The following is a 21,855-nucleotide window of genomic DNA, read 5'->3' on the forward strand; positions in this document are numbered from 1 at the left end:
TCTGATTGTAAAATTGTGGTTTTGACCACCATCATGATTTTTTTTTCTCAAAAGATTATAGTAAAACTTCATTTTATACTCTTTATAGTGCCTGTGCTCTGAAAAGGGAGGCAGTTCAAATGGTGAAGCTTCGCCCTAGTTGACTTTTGCTTTTCAGTAAAACATGTCTCTGCTTTGAGGGACAAAGAACTTGTCCTTCCTTAGATGCATCTGACAGAAATAAAACAGTCATATATAAATATAAAAACTTCCTTATAAGAAAGTCAATTTCCTTATAAAACAGGAACTTCTTTGAAAGAATTCTTACCCATTATAATGTGCAAAGTTGCAGTTACCACATGAGGGATTCCATGAAGAGAATGTGCGAGTACGTTAGTAGAGCCTGCTAAATCAATTCAAAACATGTATAATCAATGTAGTGTATGTTTTCATTTATGCACTTGTTCTTACTTTACACAGAGATGACTACGTAATGTTCAAATGAAAAATTAATGGAAGTTTATAAGTGTTCATTTACAGACTCACATCAAATAGTTGCCAAACTTTTGTTTAGCCTTTAAGCAACTTAAAATTAGTAAATAGTTTATAGTATCTACTTGCTCACTGCTTTTTCTATCATTAATGTCTATTTTCTACCAAAATGTACTAGTTATGTCAAAGTCTACCCCAACTTCAATGAGTGGGCTTCTAACTTCTATCACAAAATGAGCACCAACAGCATTAAGGCTGTCCCTGGAGAGCAGAAACAAATGCATAAATATATAAATAAAAATCTAAATAGTAATGAAGAAAAAAATCTAAAATCACTGTAAAGTACTAGACAGTTTTTAAATACTTTTAATGAATCTTAGAGATAAGCTTTCATCCAAGAGGGGATTTTCCTCTTATAGAACAAATGGTAACCTCGATGAAGAAAATATTTATTTCCATGGTATTTACCACTATAAAAGTCTGTTTTGAGACATTATAGATTTCTTATTTTCATAATCATTAGGATAACATATGATCCACATGGATTTTGCCACCACTCTGCAGAAGAAAAGAGTTCTCTCAAGTCAGGCTCCTATAACATTTTTATATCTCTGGGATCTTGGGGTAAAAGCCTTTTTTTGAAGATGAAAAAATCAACTGGCCCCTGCCATTCCCAGGAGGTTAAAAGGATTTAAAATTACGAGACTACAAGTTTTCTTGAATTACAGATTGTAAGAAAGAAATGGCAGTAACAGCCAGCAGCTATGAAAGCGTGAAGGTTAGCCCCTGGACTTGTTAGCTGGGAACACTCCTGTATGGTCATACACGAACTCTTTGTTTTATATCACTTGAACTGATATGCTCAAGAGTTGTCAAGTTGAAGAAGCTAAGGCAACTCTGACATTCTTAACCAAGGCTGTCATTAAAATAATCGTTTTAAGGGACTTATCTAATATTAATGACTTCCAGACCTCTAGTAATACCAATTCAAAGAAAAGTCCATCTCAACCCTAATTAATAAAATTGTTCCAACTGATTTATCAAAGGGCAAATGATACTCTGATCTTTGTTACTCAGAATATGGCCCACTTTCCAGCTACAATACTCTGGTGCTTAGGACAATAAATGGGTGTTTATTAAAATGGTGACTCTGGGGTCCCACTCCAGACCTACTGAATCAGAGTCTGCATTTTATAAGATCCTCAGGTTTTGTGCCTGAATAGTAACATGAAGAGGCACTCATCTAGAATTGTATGGTCTAGGGACCAGGACCATCAACATCATCTGGGAGCTTGTTAAAAAGGCAAATTTCTGGGTCCTACCTCCAACCACTAGAAACAGAAGGTCTGGAAGTAAGGCCCCAGGTGTCCATGCTTTAGCAAGTTCTCAAGGTGACTCATAGGCATCCTAAGGTGTAAGAATGGGTCCAGAAACCTGTTACTCAGTGGATCTTTACCCAGGAGTCAATTACCTAAGCCTTTCTAATTATCCTTTGACCACCTAACAGCTTACCCTCTGGTCATCTAATTGCTAATTAATCTGAAATAGGTGGGAGGGAAGAAAGGAAACAAATCAACCTATTTTGCTTCCCAATCAGATTTATGATAAAGGTTTTGGAGGAGGCCACATAATTAGAGTGAGATATTTAGGATTAGTACTCCATGAAACACATCTCCTCCATTACCATGGTTAATTGGGAATAGACCATAAAAGCATTCCTCTAGAAGGGCTATTAAAGAACATAATGTCATGTTGTCATGTGCAATAGAGAATGACACATATCATGACCCAAGAAAATAAAGACCATTTATCCCCTGTGAGTTTGAAGTACGCAAAGCATGTCCAAACACAACTCTTTTTAGATTGCTCAAGATCACTTTTTAAAATTTTTAGGTCTCGGGCTTTGCACCTTGACAACTTGTTCTTAAATCCGTAGAATTTGCAAAGAGGCATGACCAGAAATTATTTTAGTCATCTTCTACTCTGATTAACCCATTCCTTAGTCCTGAAGAACAGTTTTCTACACGCTGAATTAAAAAGGAAAGTTTGTGAGGAAAGTGCTTATAAAATGGTAATATTATAGATTGCTCAGTATTTTTGTTTGGATAATCTAAAAGACAGAGTACAATTTCCAAAAACAAAATGTGATCCATCTGAAAAGACGTCTACATGCCAAGAGAACATGTTGCTCACATAAATAACAACTATGTAATTTTAGCATTCTCACAAAAGCTATAAATGTTCTACCTCAAGGTAAACATTTTAATTAGTCTGAAAAGTTATTTTTCTTAACAGCTACCAGCAATTTTGCTCACCACCACCTCTCCAGACCTGCTAAAATGTGCCAGATACAAAGAGGGTAAGGACAGAAGTAGCAGTTCATGTAAAGCATGAGTGATGGAAGTACCAGGCAGAAACTATGGAGGCAAAAAGAAACAAGGAAAAAAATTGTCCTTGGAAGTGCAAGCACTTCTGCAGAACAATTAACTTAATTAACCAGACACCATGAATATTCATAAGGCCGTTAATGTCTCCCACATCCAAACAGATAAATGTGATGTAATGACTTCCTAGTCAAGCATATCTAAAATTCTCATGAAAACTGCACCTACACTTTGGTTCTTTGCCTGAAATATCATAGAAATTAACAGTCCCTTGGCAATATTTTATTCTCCTCAAATTAATTGGAAAGCATGAATTTATTTATGTGAACGCTATAGGAATATATGGTTTGCCATCAGTATGTGGATTGAGCCTTGTTTTACAACAACTGGATTGCTTTTTTATTTTTATGTCCTCTCTGGCTTTTTCCTCTATCCTCCCCCCACCCGTTTAATCGGAATCTCTCTGTATAGTTCCTTAGCACCAGTTCCCATGGCAACAAACACCATTGCTAATGGCCAGCAGTTCAAATACAGGCTTCCCCACATCTGATCCATTTGAGTCTGACCATAATTCAGCGGCTTAGTCTGTTGGCTCAGTGGAGTAATTTACTAAACGCTCTCCCTCTGGGTGTCTCTCTCCAGGAGGCAAATGGCTTCAAAAGCAGTCTGTCTTCTGTGCGCAGCCTGGAAACTTCCTGCCCCGCTCTTGTTCCCATTCTCTATCAAAGCCCTGATGGGGCATTGGGTCTTCCTATTAGTACATCCCGCACGTGACCTCCCCCTCTTTATGGAATCCATAAGCTGGAACTCCTATACCATGACCACAATTTTGGCAACAGGCTGTATTTTCTAAGCAAAGTGCATTCAAATGGCATATTAAGAAGATAAGCATAACCACTAGTTTTTCTAGCTAACTATTCACTTTAGGTCAAACGCCTACCTGTGAGGGAAACAAGTTTACTTTTGATTCACAACAGTTAATAAGTGACCTCGAGTGTGAGTGTATATACTACTGAAGAGGAAATGACCTAAGCACATCAACTTGGCTTGGAAGGAAATGCTGAAAAACTCCACCATTACAGAGAGAGCCACTAAAATGATGCGAAAAAGTGAAAATGACTGGCTCCTCTGGGCCACATTTTTTTTCCCTCCCAGTTGAGGTTATTTTCTTCTCTTCTGCTTAAAGATCATCAAAGGTTTTTTCTCTATATGCTTTATAATTATCAGGATATATCCAAATATGTGTCTCCTTTTAAATTCTTCTGGTTTTTAAAAAAGACTTCACAGTCTAAAAGAGCATTTGTGTATCTTTTGTTTTCTGTCCACGAACAATACTAAATATACTGAAATCCATACTAAATGAATGTGGTTAGCAAATGGATAGAATGTTGAATTTTTTAACCAGTCACATTATTTCCTATTTTCATAGGAAATGGTCATTGTTTCTACTTTTCTTGTAGAGAGAATACTGTGTGAGGTTTTCCAAATGAAAAGAAAAGAATCACTTTCCATCACTACTGTTTGTTTAAATAATTTGGAAGGAGTGACTGACATAATGTAATAACCTTGTGAAAGATACCTTCCTCTCTTCTGGAAGCCAGGGCTACTCTAGCTGTCCTCCTAGGCTCCCACAGCTTTCCGCTCCCTTCCCCTGCTCACAAGTTCTCCCAGAAAGCCTCCCAGCAGGGTGTTCCTTGCTCTCAAACTCCCATAGTTCCCTACTGTTTATCAAATACAATTCAGACCCCTCCCTGTGGAGCCCAGGAGCCACCCTGCTTTGGGACAGTTCTGATCCCGCCATCCCCCAACAAATGACCTGTTTTCTATTTCTCCATGCTCTTGGATTTCGCTTTGGCATTGATTATTTTTGCAATGAAGAAAATAACTCATCCTCATCAGGCCAGATCCTACCCATTTTAGGCCTAATTCAAGGGCACGTGCTCTATTAAGTCTTCTATACGTTCATTCACTTTATAAATGTTATTGAACGTTCACTGCGTCGCGTTCTATTCTAGCTGCTGGCAATACAGCAGTGAGAATGAATCTTTCTGGCATTCTCAACTCCGGCTTATCTCTTTATACTCCGATAATGGGAGTAACAACATTTTACCTCATATGACATTGTAAGCGGCTTGACTAAAGGGGCCTTGTGAAATTTCATACCTGGGACTGTGTGATCACTAGACCTTTAGAGGGGAAGCCAGATTAATAACTATCCCATTTGTCAATTGTTTAACTATGTATTAAATCCTCCACATACACCATCTAATACTACAATAACCTTATACTGAGGTGAATATATATATATGGGTATCTTTTTTACAGATGAGAAAAACGAGGCTCAAAGAAATTAAATAACTTGTCTAACGTCTCATATTTGCTAGTAGAAATGCCAAACTTGGGTCTTTCAGATTCAAAGTCTCCATTTAACTCTGTGTTACATTGTCTAGGATAGGAAGTGAAACAGAGAAAGATAGGAGAAGAGGTGCCAATTAGCAAATCCATGGTCACTGGCTTGCCTGCTGGTATTAAGCCGAGTGGCAGCTGTGCTCGGGCAGGGGTGAAAAGGCTGTCTGTTTCCTTCCCAGCATTCTTCTGGGCTCTGAGAAGCAAAGCATGGGCAACTTCACTGGCAGATCCATCGCCACCAACACAGACGACACTAGAAAACAAGAAATTAAAGAATGCAACACTTTACACTAATTGGTAATTATTCATGAAATCTCAACTTCAGAAGAGTAACCTTATATATTCAAGTGCAAGATTACTCACATGCATCTTCCAACATTTTAGTAAATATCAATGAATAAGGAGGCCCTAGCATAGCACTGGTCAAGTTTACTTTGAGAATATGATTCCTACACAATACCACATAGACAAAATGTTTTTAAGTAGGTTAAGAGGCATTAAAACACTTGAACATGTTAATTCATGTTGAATCTGCGTTTGGCTCTGTTGATATCCAAAAGTATATTGTTCTCATTTTATGTTAGCAGTCATGTACAATTCATTTAACCAACTGCTAATTTTCAATATAGCTCTGAAAAGACAGCTGTAAAAGTCATGTGAAATATGAAACTTTAAGAAGCGATTTACCATTAGTATATAAATACAGTAATTACAAACCTGAACTGTTTTTTATCTTTTGGACATTACTACTAGTTGGCACTTTTAAAATTACTGTTACTGCCCTTTTGATCCTAGTCAGTACTGCTAATAATTTTTTAAGTTTTCATGGTAAGTAGACTACAGCAGTGGTGGTGGCAGAAATTCATGAAAGTAATATATCGAATTTCAGAAATTTGTTTCATAATTATTTGTATTTAAAAGATGTAAAATAGGGGCGCCTGGGTGGCTCAGTGGGTTAAAGCCTCTGCTTTCGGCTCAGGTCATGATCCCGGGGTCCTGGGATCAAGCCCTGCATTGGGCTCTCTGCTCAGTGGGGAGCCTGTTTCCTCCTCTCTCTGTCTGTCTGCCTCTCTGCCTACTTGTGATCTCTGTCAAATAAATAAATAAAATCTTTTAAAAAAAAAAAGACATAAAATAATCTTAAGTAGCAAAAGCACATTAATTTACCCAAAAGGAGGAAGAGTTTGTGTTACTGAAAGCAGGTGTCATAACTCAAGGCCCATAAGAGCCTAGCAAAAATGGAAGGTCACAATGAGTCTAAAGAAGGGACGGATTTTCAGTTCAGCCCACTCATGTCATCTGGGAGGCATGCCTAGGTTTTTCAGACACTTTTCATCCTCTGATTCTTCTAGAACCACCACAGATTCTGATTTTTGGGTGAGTCTCCTAATTTGTCAATATTATCAACCAGCATTCAGTTTATTTAAAACCTCCATGTGCCAAACAAACAGCTTATGGATCATGAACAGCAGGTTTTGTTTTAAAATGGATTTATTTATTTGAGAAAGAAAGCAAGTGTGGGACGAAGGGGTAGAGAAAGAAGAGAGAAACTCAAGCAGACTCCACGTTCAGCACAGAGCCTGAGGTGGGGCTCAATCTCAGGACCCTGAAATCAGACCTGAGCCAAAACCAAGAGTTGGATGTTCAACTGACTGGGCCACCCAGGTGTCCTGGTCACCAGCTTTTAAATGGTTCCTTAAGGTTAGGAAACTCTGGACATTGGTGAACCCAGAGTCTGAGGGTCCCTCAACTCCCGACCCCCCACCTTTTTCTCAGCCTTCCAGCCCCTGCACAGAGCTGTGGTTCAGCCCTAGGACTGCACACTGCCTGGCAGGATCCAGGTCCACCCTTGTTATCAGAGACTCCAGGACGTGGGATATGACCCAGTCATTGTTGACTAGGGGTACTATTTTAGGTCTGAAAGGATTCTAGGGGTTCATCATGTGACCACTGATTCAGAAAAAAAGTGATTGTACCTACTGAAGGTCGACTTTATGTGAGAAAATAAAGTTCTGGTTTATTTTGGTTCTTTTCTATTAAATCCTCAGAGTTCTATGAAGTAGGCATTAGCCTCATCTTTATAGAGGGGGAAGCCAAGGTTTGATGTGAACCTTGTCTAATATGATTTCAAAGATCTTGGAGATTGGCCAACACTCTATGAACTTAAGCACACCTAGGAGATTCACACCCTTTCTACCCACTGAGGTGTGTGTGATCTAAACGGAGCATATAAGGTCTTTCTACCCGCTGAGGTGTGTGTGATCTAAACAGAGCACATAAGTCATCCAACAAAACATCTAACTTAGCACAGAACCTGACTTTGCCATTCTGTATGGCAGCATCTGACCCCTGGGATCATGCACCCAGTAGAGCATCCGGTACATGTTAACTCACTGCTAGAATTGATAGCGATGGTTCAGATGTGAACATACTCTGCCACAAAAGCCTTTGAGTTTTTGTCCTAACACGTCCTAGGTTACTTATTTTGAAACTTTAACAAATGATAATTACAATAATAAAGTAACATTTAGTGAATGATTACTATGTACCAGACACTGTTCTCAACACCCTCCATGTATTAACTCATTTAATTTGGACACTAATCATATGCAATAGATATTTTTACCTTCAATTTTCAATTGGGAAACTAAGGCATAGAAAGATTAAGTAACTTTTCCAAGGTCATTACATAGTGACAGAAGGAGGATTTGAAACATCACAATTCGGCCTTAAGAGACAGCACTACTACTAGTCCATGTCTTATATCCTTTCTATATGTGAAATCTAATGAAAATCACCTTATGGGAAGCTTACTCTTTTGGAAATCAGTTTACCAATAGAATTAATGTGTAATTAAATGTGTTAAAGTAATATATTTATGTTGATAACTATTATATCATTAAGATCACCTCCAGGAATAGTTACTCAGCCTCAAGGATATACTTCAAGCAAACCTATCACAAGAGTCTGCACATTACAAGAAAAGGCAAAGCAAACACCCACCCACAACCTTTTATATGTTAATTTAACCACACTTAAGAGTTACCCTAAACATAAAACTTAAAGTAGCTAATCTTTTGCATGTGCTACCTCTTGTATTTTCAGAAAAAGTAAACTCCTTCTTGCCATGACCCCAAATACAATCATTCTGCCTGGAAAGATAGAAGCAGAGGCTGATACCTTATTTCTCTTCATAAAATTTCCCTTTATATAATTTTTAGATCTGTGTTTCTTCATCTACAAACCAGTATCATCTTTGAAATGTTCCCAACAGGTTACTAGGTTTTGATTTAAACTTTTTCTTTTTTGAAAAAAAGTACTTTTTAAAAAATACCTTACTTAGTAATACAGATACGATGGTCAATGAGGTCAAATCTCAATGTTAGTCAAATAATGTCCGAATCAGCATAGGTCTAGTTCATGGTGAAATTTTAAAAAGAAGAGAAAAACTAATTCAAGTTCAAATAAAACACTATGGAGCAAAATAGGAAATATTAGTACATTTATAACTGCATAAGAGCTACAGATTAGCTTAACCATGCTCACACTTGTAAATTCAACGGTTCCAGCTACAGGTCTCTGTACCTGACGGTACTCTTTTCTTTGCCGTTACAAAACGTTCTCTCCATGCATAGTAAAAATAGGGGGCAAATAAAAAGTGGCACTCCTACAAGTTTGAGTGATGGATCTCAGAGTGTTTGCTAGGATACACTGGAGATGCACAACAGCGATCTTGCGTACTGATAGATGTGTTCCTGTTAACTTTTTTGCCATGATATGTCTTTATAGAAACATATGTAATTCATCAAAAATTCCAAAATCTTAACAAGTAACATTTCTTAAACATTATTTACCAAACCATCTGGCTTTATTAAGGTCCAAGAATATTTCTTGGACCTTAAACTGTCTGGTCCGTGTCTATAAACCTTTAGATGATTTTCTAATCACACCCTACCAGTAGCTTCACTTGAGTCAGGCAGAAATACACCAGGCTCAAGTTCTTGAAGGAATCACCTCTCTCATCAATGACCATAGAATCTTGGGGGTAGCTTATCCCAACCTTGAATCATCTGTACCTTTTTCTCAGGAAGTCCTTCAACAGCCACTCTTTGAACACATTCAGAAACAGGAACGCACAAAGGGAGTACATTCCATTTTCAAATGCTTCAACTTGTTAGAGAATTGTTCTTTCTTTTTAATTGAAGTATATTTGACATATGACATATTATGAGGGTCAGGTACATAACATAATGACTCAATATTTGTATGCATGCAAAGTGATCTTCACAATAAGTCTCATTCCCAGCCATCATCATACAAAGTTACAAAAAACTATCTTCTTGTCACACTTTCTGATCTCTTTCAGCAACTTTCAACTATGCAATACACTGTTACTGACTATAGTCCTCATGCTGTATTTTACAGCCCCCTAACTGATTTAAAACTGGAAGTCTGTACCCCTTGATCTCCTTCACCCACGTCACCCCCCCACCTCCATCCCTCCAGCAACCACCAATCTGTTCTTTTATCTTGGCATTTGTAACAACATGGAAGGACCTAGAGAATATTGTAACATGGAAGGACCTAGAGAATATTATGCCAAGTGAAATAAGAGAAAGATAAATACAGTATGATTTCATACATACATGGAATCTAAAAAACAAAATGCATACAAAGAATTATTCTCTTAAAGTGTCTAAAGAAACTATGTTTCCATTTTCCTCCTCATATACCTAATCTGTGTAATTCTAAGTGGAGTGACTTAAAATGACCATTTTAGTAATTTTTCCCAGATCCCAATGGAAAAACTAGGCCCATGAAAATAAATGAGGTATTGATGGAATCTTAGAAAATAGATGATTTTCAATAGAAATTTTAAATTATTATAAGACCTAAATAAATCAGCATGTTGTGGAATTCAGAAACCATCAAATCATTGAACTTACATCATAGAATAGTTAGGTCAAATTATGTGGTTTAAAAAACGTGGATAATAACTGAAAGATCTGCATACCTTTTAAGGCCACACTGTTAAATAACAACACCTGCCATGTGAAATAAACAAGAATTAAGTACATTCAGTTAGAGAAAAAAATTACTATACTGCACTTCAGTCTTTTGTCATTGTGCAAAAGTCTTAAAAAGATTTTATTTATTTATTTGAGAGAGAGAAATCACAAGCAGTGGGGAGGGGCAGAGAGGGACAGAGAAGCAGATTCTCTGCTGAGCAGGGAGCCTAATGCGGGGCTCTATCCCAGGACCCTGAGATCATGACCTGAGCAGAAGGCAAACGCTTAACCCACTGAGCCACCCAGGCGCCCCTCTGCAAAATTCATCTTCCTCCTTACATAGTATAATTACTAATGAAACTTATTTATACATAGCACATTTACACATATACATAGCACATAGAACTTCAAAATGGTGATGGGCAAAACCAGGTCTAATATCTATGATATCTGTTACCCTCATTATTCATATAATTATGTTTTGAAGAAAGGACTTATCTGCAATACAGCCACACTTATATATTCACAAGCTGTGTTTCAGGACTATACTAACAGGCAGTAGGTGGTGGGCATGGGTCCCCCAATTACTTTATTTTTCTAATGTAGTTGCCATTTAAAAAAATTTTTTAGCGTAAAAGTAGGAATTTATTAGAACATTGGAATAGTCTGTATTTTTTATAAAAGTTCAGTTTTTAATTTTTTTAGTATTTTAATTTTTATTATGTTCAGTTAACCACTGTGTAGTACCTCAATTATCTTTCTTAAATTGTATACTTGCAAGATAGTTTGCCAAATGTATCCTGTTAATCTGTCTAGCTTTAAGTGTAAAACTCTTTTCTTTTTAAAGATTTTATTTATTTATTTGACAGAGATCACAGGCAGAGTCAGGCAGAGAGTCAGGCAAAGAGAGAGAGGAGGAAGCAGGCTCCCTGCTGAGCAGCGAGCCCGATGCAGGGCTCCATCCCAGGACCCTGAGATCATGACCTGAGCTGAAGGCAGAGGCTTTAACCCACTGAGCCACCAGGCACCCCTTTAAACCCCTTTAACTGTAAAGCTCTTAAGTAATCTACCTCATACTCTTCATTCTCAATATTTATGTAATGTTGTCATCTAGATTTGCTCCTCTCGGATTCCTTTTTAAAAAGTCTTGTTTTACTTATCAAATGTTCTTCATCCACTAATATTGTTTCTTTTTTTTTAATTTTTAATTTTTATTTTTTTTATAAACATATCATATATTTTTATCCGCAGGGGTACAGGTCTGTGAATCGCCAGGTTTACACACTTCACAGCACTCACCATAGCACATACCCTCCCCAATGTCCATAACCCCAACCCCCTTCTCCCAACCCCCCTCCCCCCTAGCAACCCTCAGTTTGTTTTGTGAGATTAGGAGTCACTTATGGTTTGTCTACTAATATTGTTTCTTATAAAAAAAAATATTAAGCACTTCTGGACAAACAACCCTAATAATGCTCTATTTTGACTGCATTACTTTCCTTCCTGAAATATTCTAGTAGTTCTTTGAGAAGAGCAAAGCCTTTCACTCTACAGTTCAAAGACACAACTGCCCTTCCTGATATTACATTTTATTTCCTGCCTATTACCATGTGACACAGGTAATTCACATAATTGCCACCTTTTAAAACCCTGAAATATCAACTCTTTGTAAAAAAAAAACTTCCCTAAAATGTTTTTGTCTTATACATCAATCCATCACTTTGCAAATTGATTTGCCTACTTTTTAAAAAACTACATATGTCACTCGCCTCATCTCTAATGTTTGCATGACAGTGAACGATTTCTACACACTCCAACAATGTATTGCAAACAACAGTTTCCAATGCCCACTCTGGATAGCACACTTAATTGGTAGCCACTAAATTACAAAAGAATTAAGATTAGCATCTTTATTTATACTGAAAATAATATATACATATTAAAAGATTTTATTTATTCATTTGAGAGAGAGAGAGCACAAAAGCAGGGGGTAAGGGACAGAGGGAGAGGGAGAAACAGTGAACAGGGAGCCTGACATGGGGCTCGATCTCAGGACACTGAGATCATGACCTGAGCCAAAGGCAGATGCTTAACTAACTGAACCGCCCAGGCACTCCAATATATTTGTATGTATAAAATATTTACCTGCAATCACAGCCAAATGAACCAGTGGGTAACTATTAATATTATCAATAAATGTACAAAAGAGGATCTCAATATAGTTATACCATATAACCTTCCATCAATGCTTTTCTAGATACTCACACGGTTCAAGCCAAGAATTAAGGACTACAGATCCAAATATATGCACACTAGATCAGTATGATGTGGTCCTCTTTGATTTCCTGGCACTTAGATATCTCTCCTTTTGTTTTCTTATGCCTGATCCTGAGAGGCAGAGGACCAGGCCATATTGTGATCATTAGTTGTTAGTATACAGATACAAATGAAATAGTCTAATTACATACACCACAAATACTGAAATACTTATAAGCCCCAAATATGTGGCTAAAAACTAACAAAAACATTCCAGAACATAGGCCATGGGACACATACAGACCAATAACATAACCTACCCATCAAATTCCTGGAGTTCACAATCCTTCAGCAGTGCCAGAGCGTGCCCTTCGTACTCTGTTACTATTTAGAAACAAAACCCAAAAAACAGGTTAAAGTCTTAAACAATGATCTACACTCTTTCACTTAGTTTGGCAAAATAATATCATAAACATATGGTCGGGTCATAAAACAACATTTATCCTTGAATATTTATATTTTAATCACGGGAAAGAGGATTAAGTGTTACTTGTCTGATGTGTTTTATAGCTTTATGTAAAAGAGGGTCATATATTTGTTCCAACTACATAAGTCATTCGGAGCTATCCCACACACAGCAGTCAGATCATTTATCTTGGTGCATGTCTGTTCAGTGTTCCCTTCCTGATATTATAAAGAAGATACATTTCCCTCAAATCAGAAGCCTAAGAGCAGCAGTATTTTGAAAATAAAGCACATTAGCTGGCATCAAACAGTCAATGTTAAATCGCTTTGGCAACCTCACACGAATAAATTAGTGGAAAGGTTAGTGTAAGATTTACATACTAGAAGAATGTGTATCTGGAACGGCTAGACTAAAAAGAGGAGGAGCTGGACGTGAAAACAACGAAGGCAAGCCAACACCGATGGTAACAGACCCAAAGCGGAGGAGGACGGTGGCACGGACCCACCAGCGCCCAAGCCTCTGAGGAAACGGATCTGTCACTCCCTATCGCTGTCTCTACAGTCGTGATGCCCTACGCAGTATTGTAAATGCCAGTGGAGACAGCACAAACTGGCACACTGCAGATGGCACCAAGCATCCCAACCACATTTAGCATTTTCTAGGGCAGCGCTGCCAGAAGAGACAGCCCAGCTGTATCCACCCATCAAAGATTTCTGCTGACTGACATGACATTGCAGATGGATTTTTTGTGTAAGAATGTGCATCATTATATGCAAGATTACATTAATCTTTCATGCCTGTCTGTCCCTGGTGCCAGTATGGTTCAAGCTTTTCCTACAATGTTTTTAGATATTGTTAAGAATTATTAGTCTTGGTGTTGAAAAGAATCATTCTGGATCCAGCAGCATTACATTGTAATTCTCCCACAGCTTATTCAAAGGCTGTTAACATTCACATGAATAAAACTTCTCTGTATTAAATTCCAATCAGAAGAAAGCTAGGAGGAAACTAAGGATAAAATATTAATATTAATAAACTTGGAAGGTTAAGTTATCGTAAGTGATTGTGTTGATCATTTATAACCTCAGCAAGTAGTTGAAACCTTAAAAATAGGAAATAAAATGTTATATACATAGACACACTGAAAATACTTAATGATATTATGAAGAAATATTTATGCTGAGAATCAGTTTATCAAATCTTGCTTTTAGGCTGCAGCTTACTCTGGTAAAGCTTTTCAAATCCAATACAAAGGTAGCTTTAAAACTAGGCTATGGCTAAACACTACCTTTATTCAAGAAAAATTTTAAATAATATTCTATTTCTTTGATTTTTCAGGTAGAATTTGACAATATAGTGATACAGATTATCCGAGAAGAGTAATTTTTAAAATGACATTGGAAAAGTTAAAAAAGAAAAAAAAAATAGTGACCTGAAACAAAAAGAAAAGATGAAAGAAACTTGATCACAAGATATTAGGAAAATGAACAAAAAGAATGAAGTCCTTGGCAACAGGGAGCTCATATTCTGGAGACAGAAATGATACGCTGATTTTAAAACATAAATGTACAATATGAAGTAGTAGTAAGTGATTATAAAAAAATAACAGGGATAAAGGATAGAGAATACTATTTAGATACAGTAGACTAAATAGAGACTATATTTAGATACAGTAGAAGAAACTGAAGTATTTATTTAGCCATAATATTAGGGGCCCTGGAGTGAGAAATCATCCCATTCCAAATAAACATAAGGAACAGACTGCTAGACAAATGCAGTTTCAAAAAGTTACTGGCCTTTTCTTTCACTTGCTTTCCTTTTCTAATAAGAATGATACCCTATGACACTTTTTTTTTTTAAAGATTTTTATTTATCTATTTGATAGACAGAGAGAGATCACAAGTAGGCAGAGAGGCAGGGGGAAGCAGGCTCCCCACTGAGCAGAGAGCCCGATGTGGGGCTCGATCCCAGGACCCTGAGATCATGACCTGAGCCGAAGGCAGAGGCCTAAACCACTGAGCCACCCAGGCACCCCACCCTATGACACTTGTATTCAGAAAATTTGGAGATTCCATTCTTTGCAAGACTTTGAACTCAGTTCTCAGTGCTGGGATTCCTCCAAACACCAGAACTTTCACTTTATATATTACTTCCTCAAGGAGACAAGACTGGAAGAAAGTAATGTCTTGATGTTAATGCTGAATGTTGATGGGGAAACAGGCTGTAGTAAAATCAGATGAAACCTGGACTTCAAGAAACCTTTCTTAGTCTGGTGTTAAAATTTTTTAATGGGATAAGACACTGAGATGGCCTGTAGGTACTTCCAACTTAGCTCCGGATGGAATCTGTTATTTCTACCTTCAGATTGCCTCTCAAATCTATTGTTCTTTGTGTTCCATCATCTCCTCCCTGCTCCCAAGACAGGAAAATTACCTCCTAGCTTGTCTCCCTCCTCACTCTCCACAACTACTCCAAGGTCAAGACCAGTTGTTTTGGTCTTTGTTGCTATAGTATCCCTCCTCAAGCCAATGTCCATGGTCCAGCACTAATATTTTTTAATGTGGATAGTATAACAGTCTTCCCCAGTCTGCCTCCAACCTTTATCCTACTCTCTCCAGAATGACTTTCTCAGGTCTCCTATCCTTCTTCTACATAACCTCCACGGATGAGTCTACACTGTCATCAGAGACAAGCCCCAGACATCTGAGTACTGGAAACAGGATTTGTCATATACATCCACAATTACTTAAGGAATAACAAAAAGAACCTCTCACTCGATATGATGCATGAACAGGTACTCTCCAGATTTTTATTAAAATGCAGGTAAAATTGGAAAGAAACAATGCCCTGACCTACTAGCATCTTTTGTGACTCAGTTTTATCAAATTGCCTAGCTTTCTGCTGGGCAAGATCAGGAATAACAGGAGGCATTTCTAGGCAGGGAAGGCTTTAAGTAGAGACAAAGAGCCAAAGAGAAAAAAAAAATTCCAAGAGGAGATTTGGTAAAAGTGTTGTAAGTTAAACTCGTGATCCTAGAAGGAGGGGTGGGGGGAAAGGTGACAACAAACTCCACTTTCTTTACAATTCCACCAGGGCCAAATAGGAAGTTATAGCACTCCCATGAGTCCTGAGTTGGCAAAGATCAAGGCTAAATTCAGAGATGTGCCTTTGACCATGATAATGATGGTGAGTATGATAAGGTCTACAGTTGGTTAACACAAAAAATGGAACTGCCTATCATGAACAAGATAGATCAAGAGCAGACATATGATCTGTTTCAAATACTTTAATGACTCTTATACGCAGGATGGGATGCATTTATTTTGTACTAGGGCAAAAGAGAACACTGACTCTAAAAATTACAAGGAGGCAAAAGTCATCTCACAAGTTCTCCCTGCAGTTCATGCCTTGCACACAGGCATTTGGTCAAAGGGACAGATACGTTTGCAATCTGGCCAGTATACCTAACTCGATATGCTGGTGGCCTTGGGCTGAATCAGCTCAGAGAGAAGGGTGCCTTTATATAAGTTAGAACAAAAAAGGTGTCTTTTCTAATATGTACAAGGTATAGAGACTCTGACTCAATAAAGACCAGCAGTATTATCCAGTAATGGCAGACAGGGACATAGGGTCCCCAAGCAAAGCCCAAGAGTTCATCCATGAGTCAGGCCACACCTACACTCCACCACATGGGGGAAATTAAACTAGATCACTCTCAAGTTATTTCCAGTTTGATCTCTCAGGTGCCTTTTCTTACTTTATTGTTCTATGAATTATCCTATGAATTTATAATCTCTCAAAAACCCTCTTAGACCTTAAATAATGTACTTCCTGAAATCTACTCTGTTTTGGGAGAAGGAAAAAGAAAGGTTATCATAGGCCAGCTTGGGCTTACCACTCATGTTCTTCCTCAACTCAAATGCCAACAAGTTATTAGAAAAAAGAAAAAAATTCCATTTCTAAGTTCTTCCAGAAGTTTTTCTGCACTATCATTAGATACTGCGCTGGTGGTGGCAGCAAAGGGGGAATCCAAGTTCAGCTCAAGTATTTCAAAAGACGCTGATCTATATTCAGAAGTAGTTAGGGTTTCAGCAGTAACCAAAAGGAAAAGTATATTTTTATTAATGTGGTGATTCTTTGTTTTAAAAAAACTGGAAGTTTATACCTTTTGATACCTTTCACTCATTTCTCCCATTTCCCACCTCCCACCTCAGGCAACCAAGAATCTGTTCTCTACACCTGTATGTTCAACTGAGAGTTCATTCTTTGTTTTTTTTTTTAAGATTCCACACATAAGGGAGATCAGATGGCAATTTAACTTTCTCTGACTTAGGTCACTTAGCATAATGCCCTTAAGGTCCATTCATGTTGTTACAAATGTCAGGAGTTCCTTTTTTTTTATGACCAGATAATATTCCATTGTGTGTAAGTGTGCGTATACACATGCACACACACATATACCCACATATATAGACCCTACATTTTCTTTCCCATTCATCCACTGATGGACACTTAGGTTGCTTCCATGTCTTGGCTATTTTGCTACAATGATCATGGGAGTGCAGCTATCTTTTTGAGTTAGTGATTTTTTTCTCCTTTGGATAAATATCCAGAAGTGGAATTGTTAGACCATATGGTAGCTCCATTTTTAAATTTTTGAGGAACTTCCATACTGTTTTCCTCAGTGGCTGCACCAAGTTACATTCCTACTAGCGGTGCACCAAGGGTTCCTTCCCTTCACTCCACATCCTCACCAACACTTTTTGGTAAGAGCCATTCCAGCAGATGTGAGGTAATAGTTCACTGTGGCTATGATCATTTCCCCGATGATTAGTGATGTTGAGCATCTTTTCATGTACCTGTTGGCCATCTGCAGGTCTTCTTTGGGAAAATGGTTTTTCAGATCCTCTACCTACTTTTTAGACCAGCTATTAATTTTGCTATTCATTTTTAAAAGAAACTTATAGAAAAAAATCTTTTATAATATACATACCTAGCTAGAATGTTTCAAATCCTGCCTCATTTATCTAAGCATTATCTCCTAGTGAATTTATCATCATGTCAAATATATTACAGAGTTTATATTCCATTTAGTCTCAGCAATGCACACAAGATATGTTAAAATAATGGTCACACTGGACGTCCAGAAAATACATACCTTTCTGTTTTACTCTTTCATGTATTTTTTCTTTCAAGGTGTGAACTGAATCTACTACATAATTTATGAAACAGACATGCACAGCATTATGACCATCTTTCTATGGCACTTCATAATATACAAGGTAGTTTCAAATGTATTATCTGACTCAAACTACAAAACTACACTGTGAGACAGGCAGGAAGATTGTAATCTTTTCAAGGATCCATATGTTTATTCAGTCCTTTGCACAAAATAGCAAACTTTCAAAATATAAATATTTAGCTAATATACATACTGAAATGGTTTAATACGCAAAAGATGCAGTTTTAAAATTTTGCCTGTAGGAGGAGTGGTAGGCAGCTAATAATTAGCCATTCTGCACAAATATATAAGAAAATTATAAGTTTGCTTTATAAAATATCCTAATTTTATGTTGAACTAAATATAACATTCAATAATGTTTATAAATTTAGGGAAAAAAGAGCCCTAGGACATAAAACTCTTCTCTTCAACACGAAGGAAAACAAGCACATTCTTATCATTTCCTCTGCCTTCCGTCAGGTTTTTCATGCACCAGTCTTTCTTCTAGGAGCTGTCTCTTCCTTCCTAATCTCTATTCTGTTGGCAGGATCATCGCTGCTAAACCAGATGACAATGCTATGATAAAAAAAATGACACTAATGTTGGATCAATACATGACGAGTAAACTACGGAGTACAGCAAAAATGTCAGTCCAGAATCTGGATTTAAACTTCCTCTAGTGGACATGGTTGGGAGCCTTCCCAGAAGCCACTTGGGCCTTTCTAATTTTCTCCCTAATAGCACCCAGATTCAGGTCAGGTATTTCCAGCCTTCAGGAAAAGGGGTTCCTACTTCCAGACGATGGGATGGGTCTTAAGAGTTAAGAGACTGCATACTCCAGCTCAGGCACACATTGTAGACAGTCAAATTGACAGGAGAAAATTTTAATCCTTGCTCAGTATTAAAGCATGTTGGATCTCTCACATACACACACCTTTCCCTATCCTACTTGATTTGAACAAAGAAGGATCTAATCCACTGTCAACAATTTTTTGATGATAGAAAGGTTTAAATTTAAGATGAAGTCAAAACTGAGGAAGCCAAAGCGAATTAGAGAATTCCAAAGATATGGGTTACACACACACATACCCCACTTAGAAGTGCTTGCAAGCTTGCCTTCCTTCCCTTATTTTTCTCCTTCTGCTGCTGCTTCTCCTTATGCAAAGAAAACCACAAAAATCCTCTGACTCTCCAAAACGGTCTGTTCCAAGTACTTTCAAATCTTCTGATCAAAATATCACCCTCTGAGACACCAGAGTTCTTGTATCTATATCCCAATTACATTTATTTGAATCCCCAATAAACTAAGAGCCACACAAGAGCAGGTGGTGTAACTTATTCATCTTGCATTCTGCACAGTGTTTAACACAAGGCATTCTACAAGAGTTTTCTGAACCAGAAGATACATAGTAGTATATACATCAAACTATCCTGGATATTAAATCAATGAAACACAATAATGTTATTAAGTTTGCCAATAAGCTCATTCAACTTTTAATGGTCTCCACCCAATAAGAATTCAACCTTTTTTCCCCCACCAATCTGTAAAATCTTCAGTGGGAAGGAATGATAGATAAGAACTGTTTCTTTTCCTTTTAAATTACTTTTAAGTAAACCAAAACCCACAAAGGTAAAAGATTAACTTCTTACTACAGTTTTATTTTAGTCACAAATTCCTCCTGAATTTTTCATGGTAATTTCTCTTGAATCTTCATTGTAATAGATGCCTTTTGGGGTGGCTGAACTTTTTGTTTAAAAAAAATATATTAGGGGCACTTGGGTAGCTCAGTCTGTTAAGTCTCTACCTTCAGCTCAGGTCATGATCTCAGGGCCATGGGATCGAGTCCCACATCAGGCTCCCTGCTCAGTGGAGAGTCTGATTCTCCCTCTCTATCTGCCTGCAGCTCCCCTTGCTTGTGCTGTCAAATGAACAAAAATCTTTTAAAAAAAAAAAATTGTTTTTAGAGAAACTTCTTCTACCCCAATACATCAAGTCATGAAGTGAGGGCATCAAATCTTATATTGTGAGACTCATCTCCCTCGGTTTCAGCTGAGCAAAACCATGTCACTCTGAATCCCTTCCCCATGAATTTATAAACAAGACTAGGAGAATCCAAGTATACTCTGGCTTTGTCTTCTGAACAGGTTTATTATGTAATACTCTTCATCAGTTTAAATTTGCTAGAAATTTCCACTGTGTGTTAGTAAAGCTACATAGAAATAAAATCAGACAAACTGGGCTTGTGATTTTTGATAGCATCAACCCTTTTTCTCATTCCAATACCCCCCCCCCCATGGGAAAAATCAGTCTCAAAGGAAACAAAGGAATTTGGTCACTAAATTCAAAACATTGGAAAGGATTTTGTTAATCTTCTTTCTATTAACTTTAGCATTGGCAAATTTCTATTTTCCTCAGCACAAACCTAAACACCTTTCTTGTTTTAGACAATGAATTTAAGCTACTGGCTTCTCTGAATTCATCTAAACCGGCAGTTACATGCTTAGTTTTGACCTAACCAGCAGGGGTCAGAGTCAGAACAAAAACCACCTAATGAAAGATTCCATGGAAAGACATCAAACATTTAAGTGAGCAAAAATCAATTGCTTGCCAAACTGTAGAAATAATGTGTAAATAGCCAAAATCTCAATGAAGATATCAAAAAGTGCACAGCTCCCTTTGAAATGATTCCTAATAATTTTTAAAGTCTGAAAAAAGGTCTGAAGACAATACATTCTAATGTATTGTCATAATGACATTCTAATAACACAATGAAGAAAACAAAATAAGTGATAATCCTTGGAGCCAGCTGTCGTAACAGCTATAGAAACACACAAAAAAGCTTTAGATATTACAGGTAGTTTCCTCAGTTTGGCTTAAGAACAAATACAGATTGTTTTGCTTCCTTAAGTATGATTTTTTTTAATGACAAAATTATATTCTGAAAATGACTTACTTGTAACATCAGTCTTTATTCCTGCAATCCTCAATAGTGGTTCAACCTTCTCATAATAGACCTGGGTAGCTTCTTTTTTGTGGCTCTGGGGGTTGAGAATTACTTTTAATGACTTTGGTCTATTTGAAAAACCTAAGAGGAAAACAAAGACAAAGTTACACAATCTTCATCAGCACTTCTTTTCTTTCCCTTTAAAACCACACACTAAGTCCAGTCAGAAGGTTTTATATCTATTTAAGGAGTATTTGCTGTTTTTATTTGAAATTCTTATAAGAGTTTTCCCAAACATGGCAGTATTTTAAAACATTTGTTTTCCTAGCAGTTAAATAGGTAAATTCTTCATAAATCATGAATTATAACAAAGCATTTCATTTATGAAGGAAAATGTGGATGAAAGCAACTTTGTATTATTAGGCAAAGCTCATGTATATTTACCAAATCATAGATAATATATCAAATGTTCCATCAGCAGTTATGGGGGGGGCAATAACCTGCAAAGAACAGAAAGGTTTACTTCCTCTCCTGAGATAGATATGTTCATTATTAGAATTGGGCTCCCCAGTGACCCCAGGGCTCCCCAGGCCTGACCCGTGGAGGAGCGCAGGGTGGGGCAGAGTACACAGGGCTGGGTCAGGGCCAGTGCCCAGAGCAATGCATGCTGGGAGCTGAAAAGAGGGTTAGGTCG

At 37.4% G+C, this 21,855-nt stretch overlaps 1 protein-coding gene across 3 annotated transcripts in view; it reads right to left on the minus strand.

The window, feature by feature from the left end:
- The window catches only part of CERKL (ceramide kinase like), a 116,000-nt gene that overhangs the window by 11,010 nt on the left and 83,135 nt on the right, over positions 1-21,855 (minus strand). For 2 of the 3 annotated variants that reach the window (XM_032356124.1, XM_032356122.1), the window contains 4 exons: positions 21,171-21,302; positions 12,850-12,913; positions 5,375-5,517; positions 308-385 (listed from right to left, as the gene is read on the minus strand). In XM_032356124.1, the coding sequence (XP_032212015.1) occupies positions 308-385; positions 5,375-5,517; positions 12,850-12,913; positions 21,171-21,302 (417 nt within the window). The remainder of the gene's footprint in view (positions 1-307; positions 386-5,374; positions 5,518-12,849; positions 12,914-21,170; positions 21,303-21,855) is intronic. The other variant, XM_032356123.1, reaches the window with a different exon arrangement.

Source organism: Mustela erminea, chromosome 8, assembly GCF_009829155.1.
Source record: "Mustela erminea isolate mMusErm1 chromosome 8, mMusErm1.Pri, whole genome shotgun sequence".
NCBI lineage: Eukaryota > Metazoa > Chordata > Mammalia > Carnivora > Mustelidae > Mustela > Mustela erminea.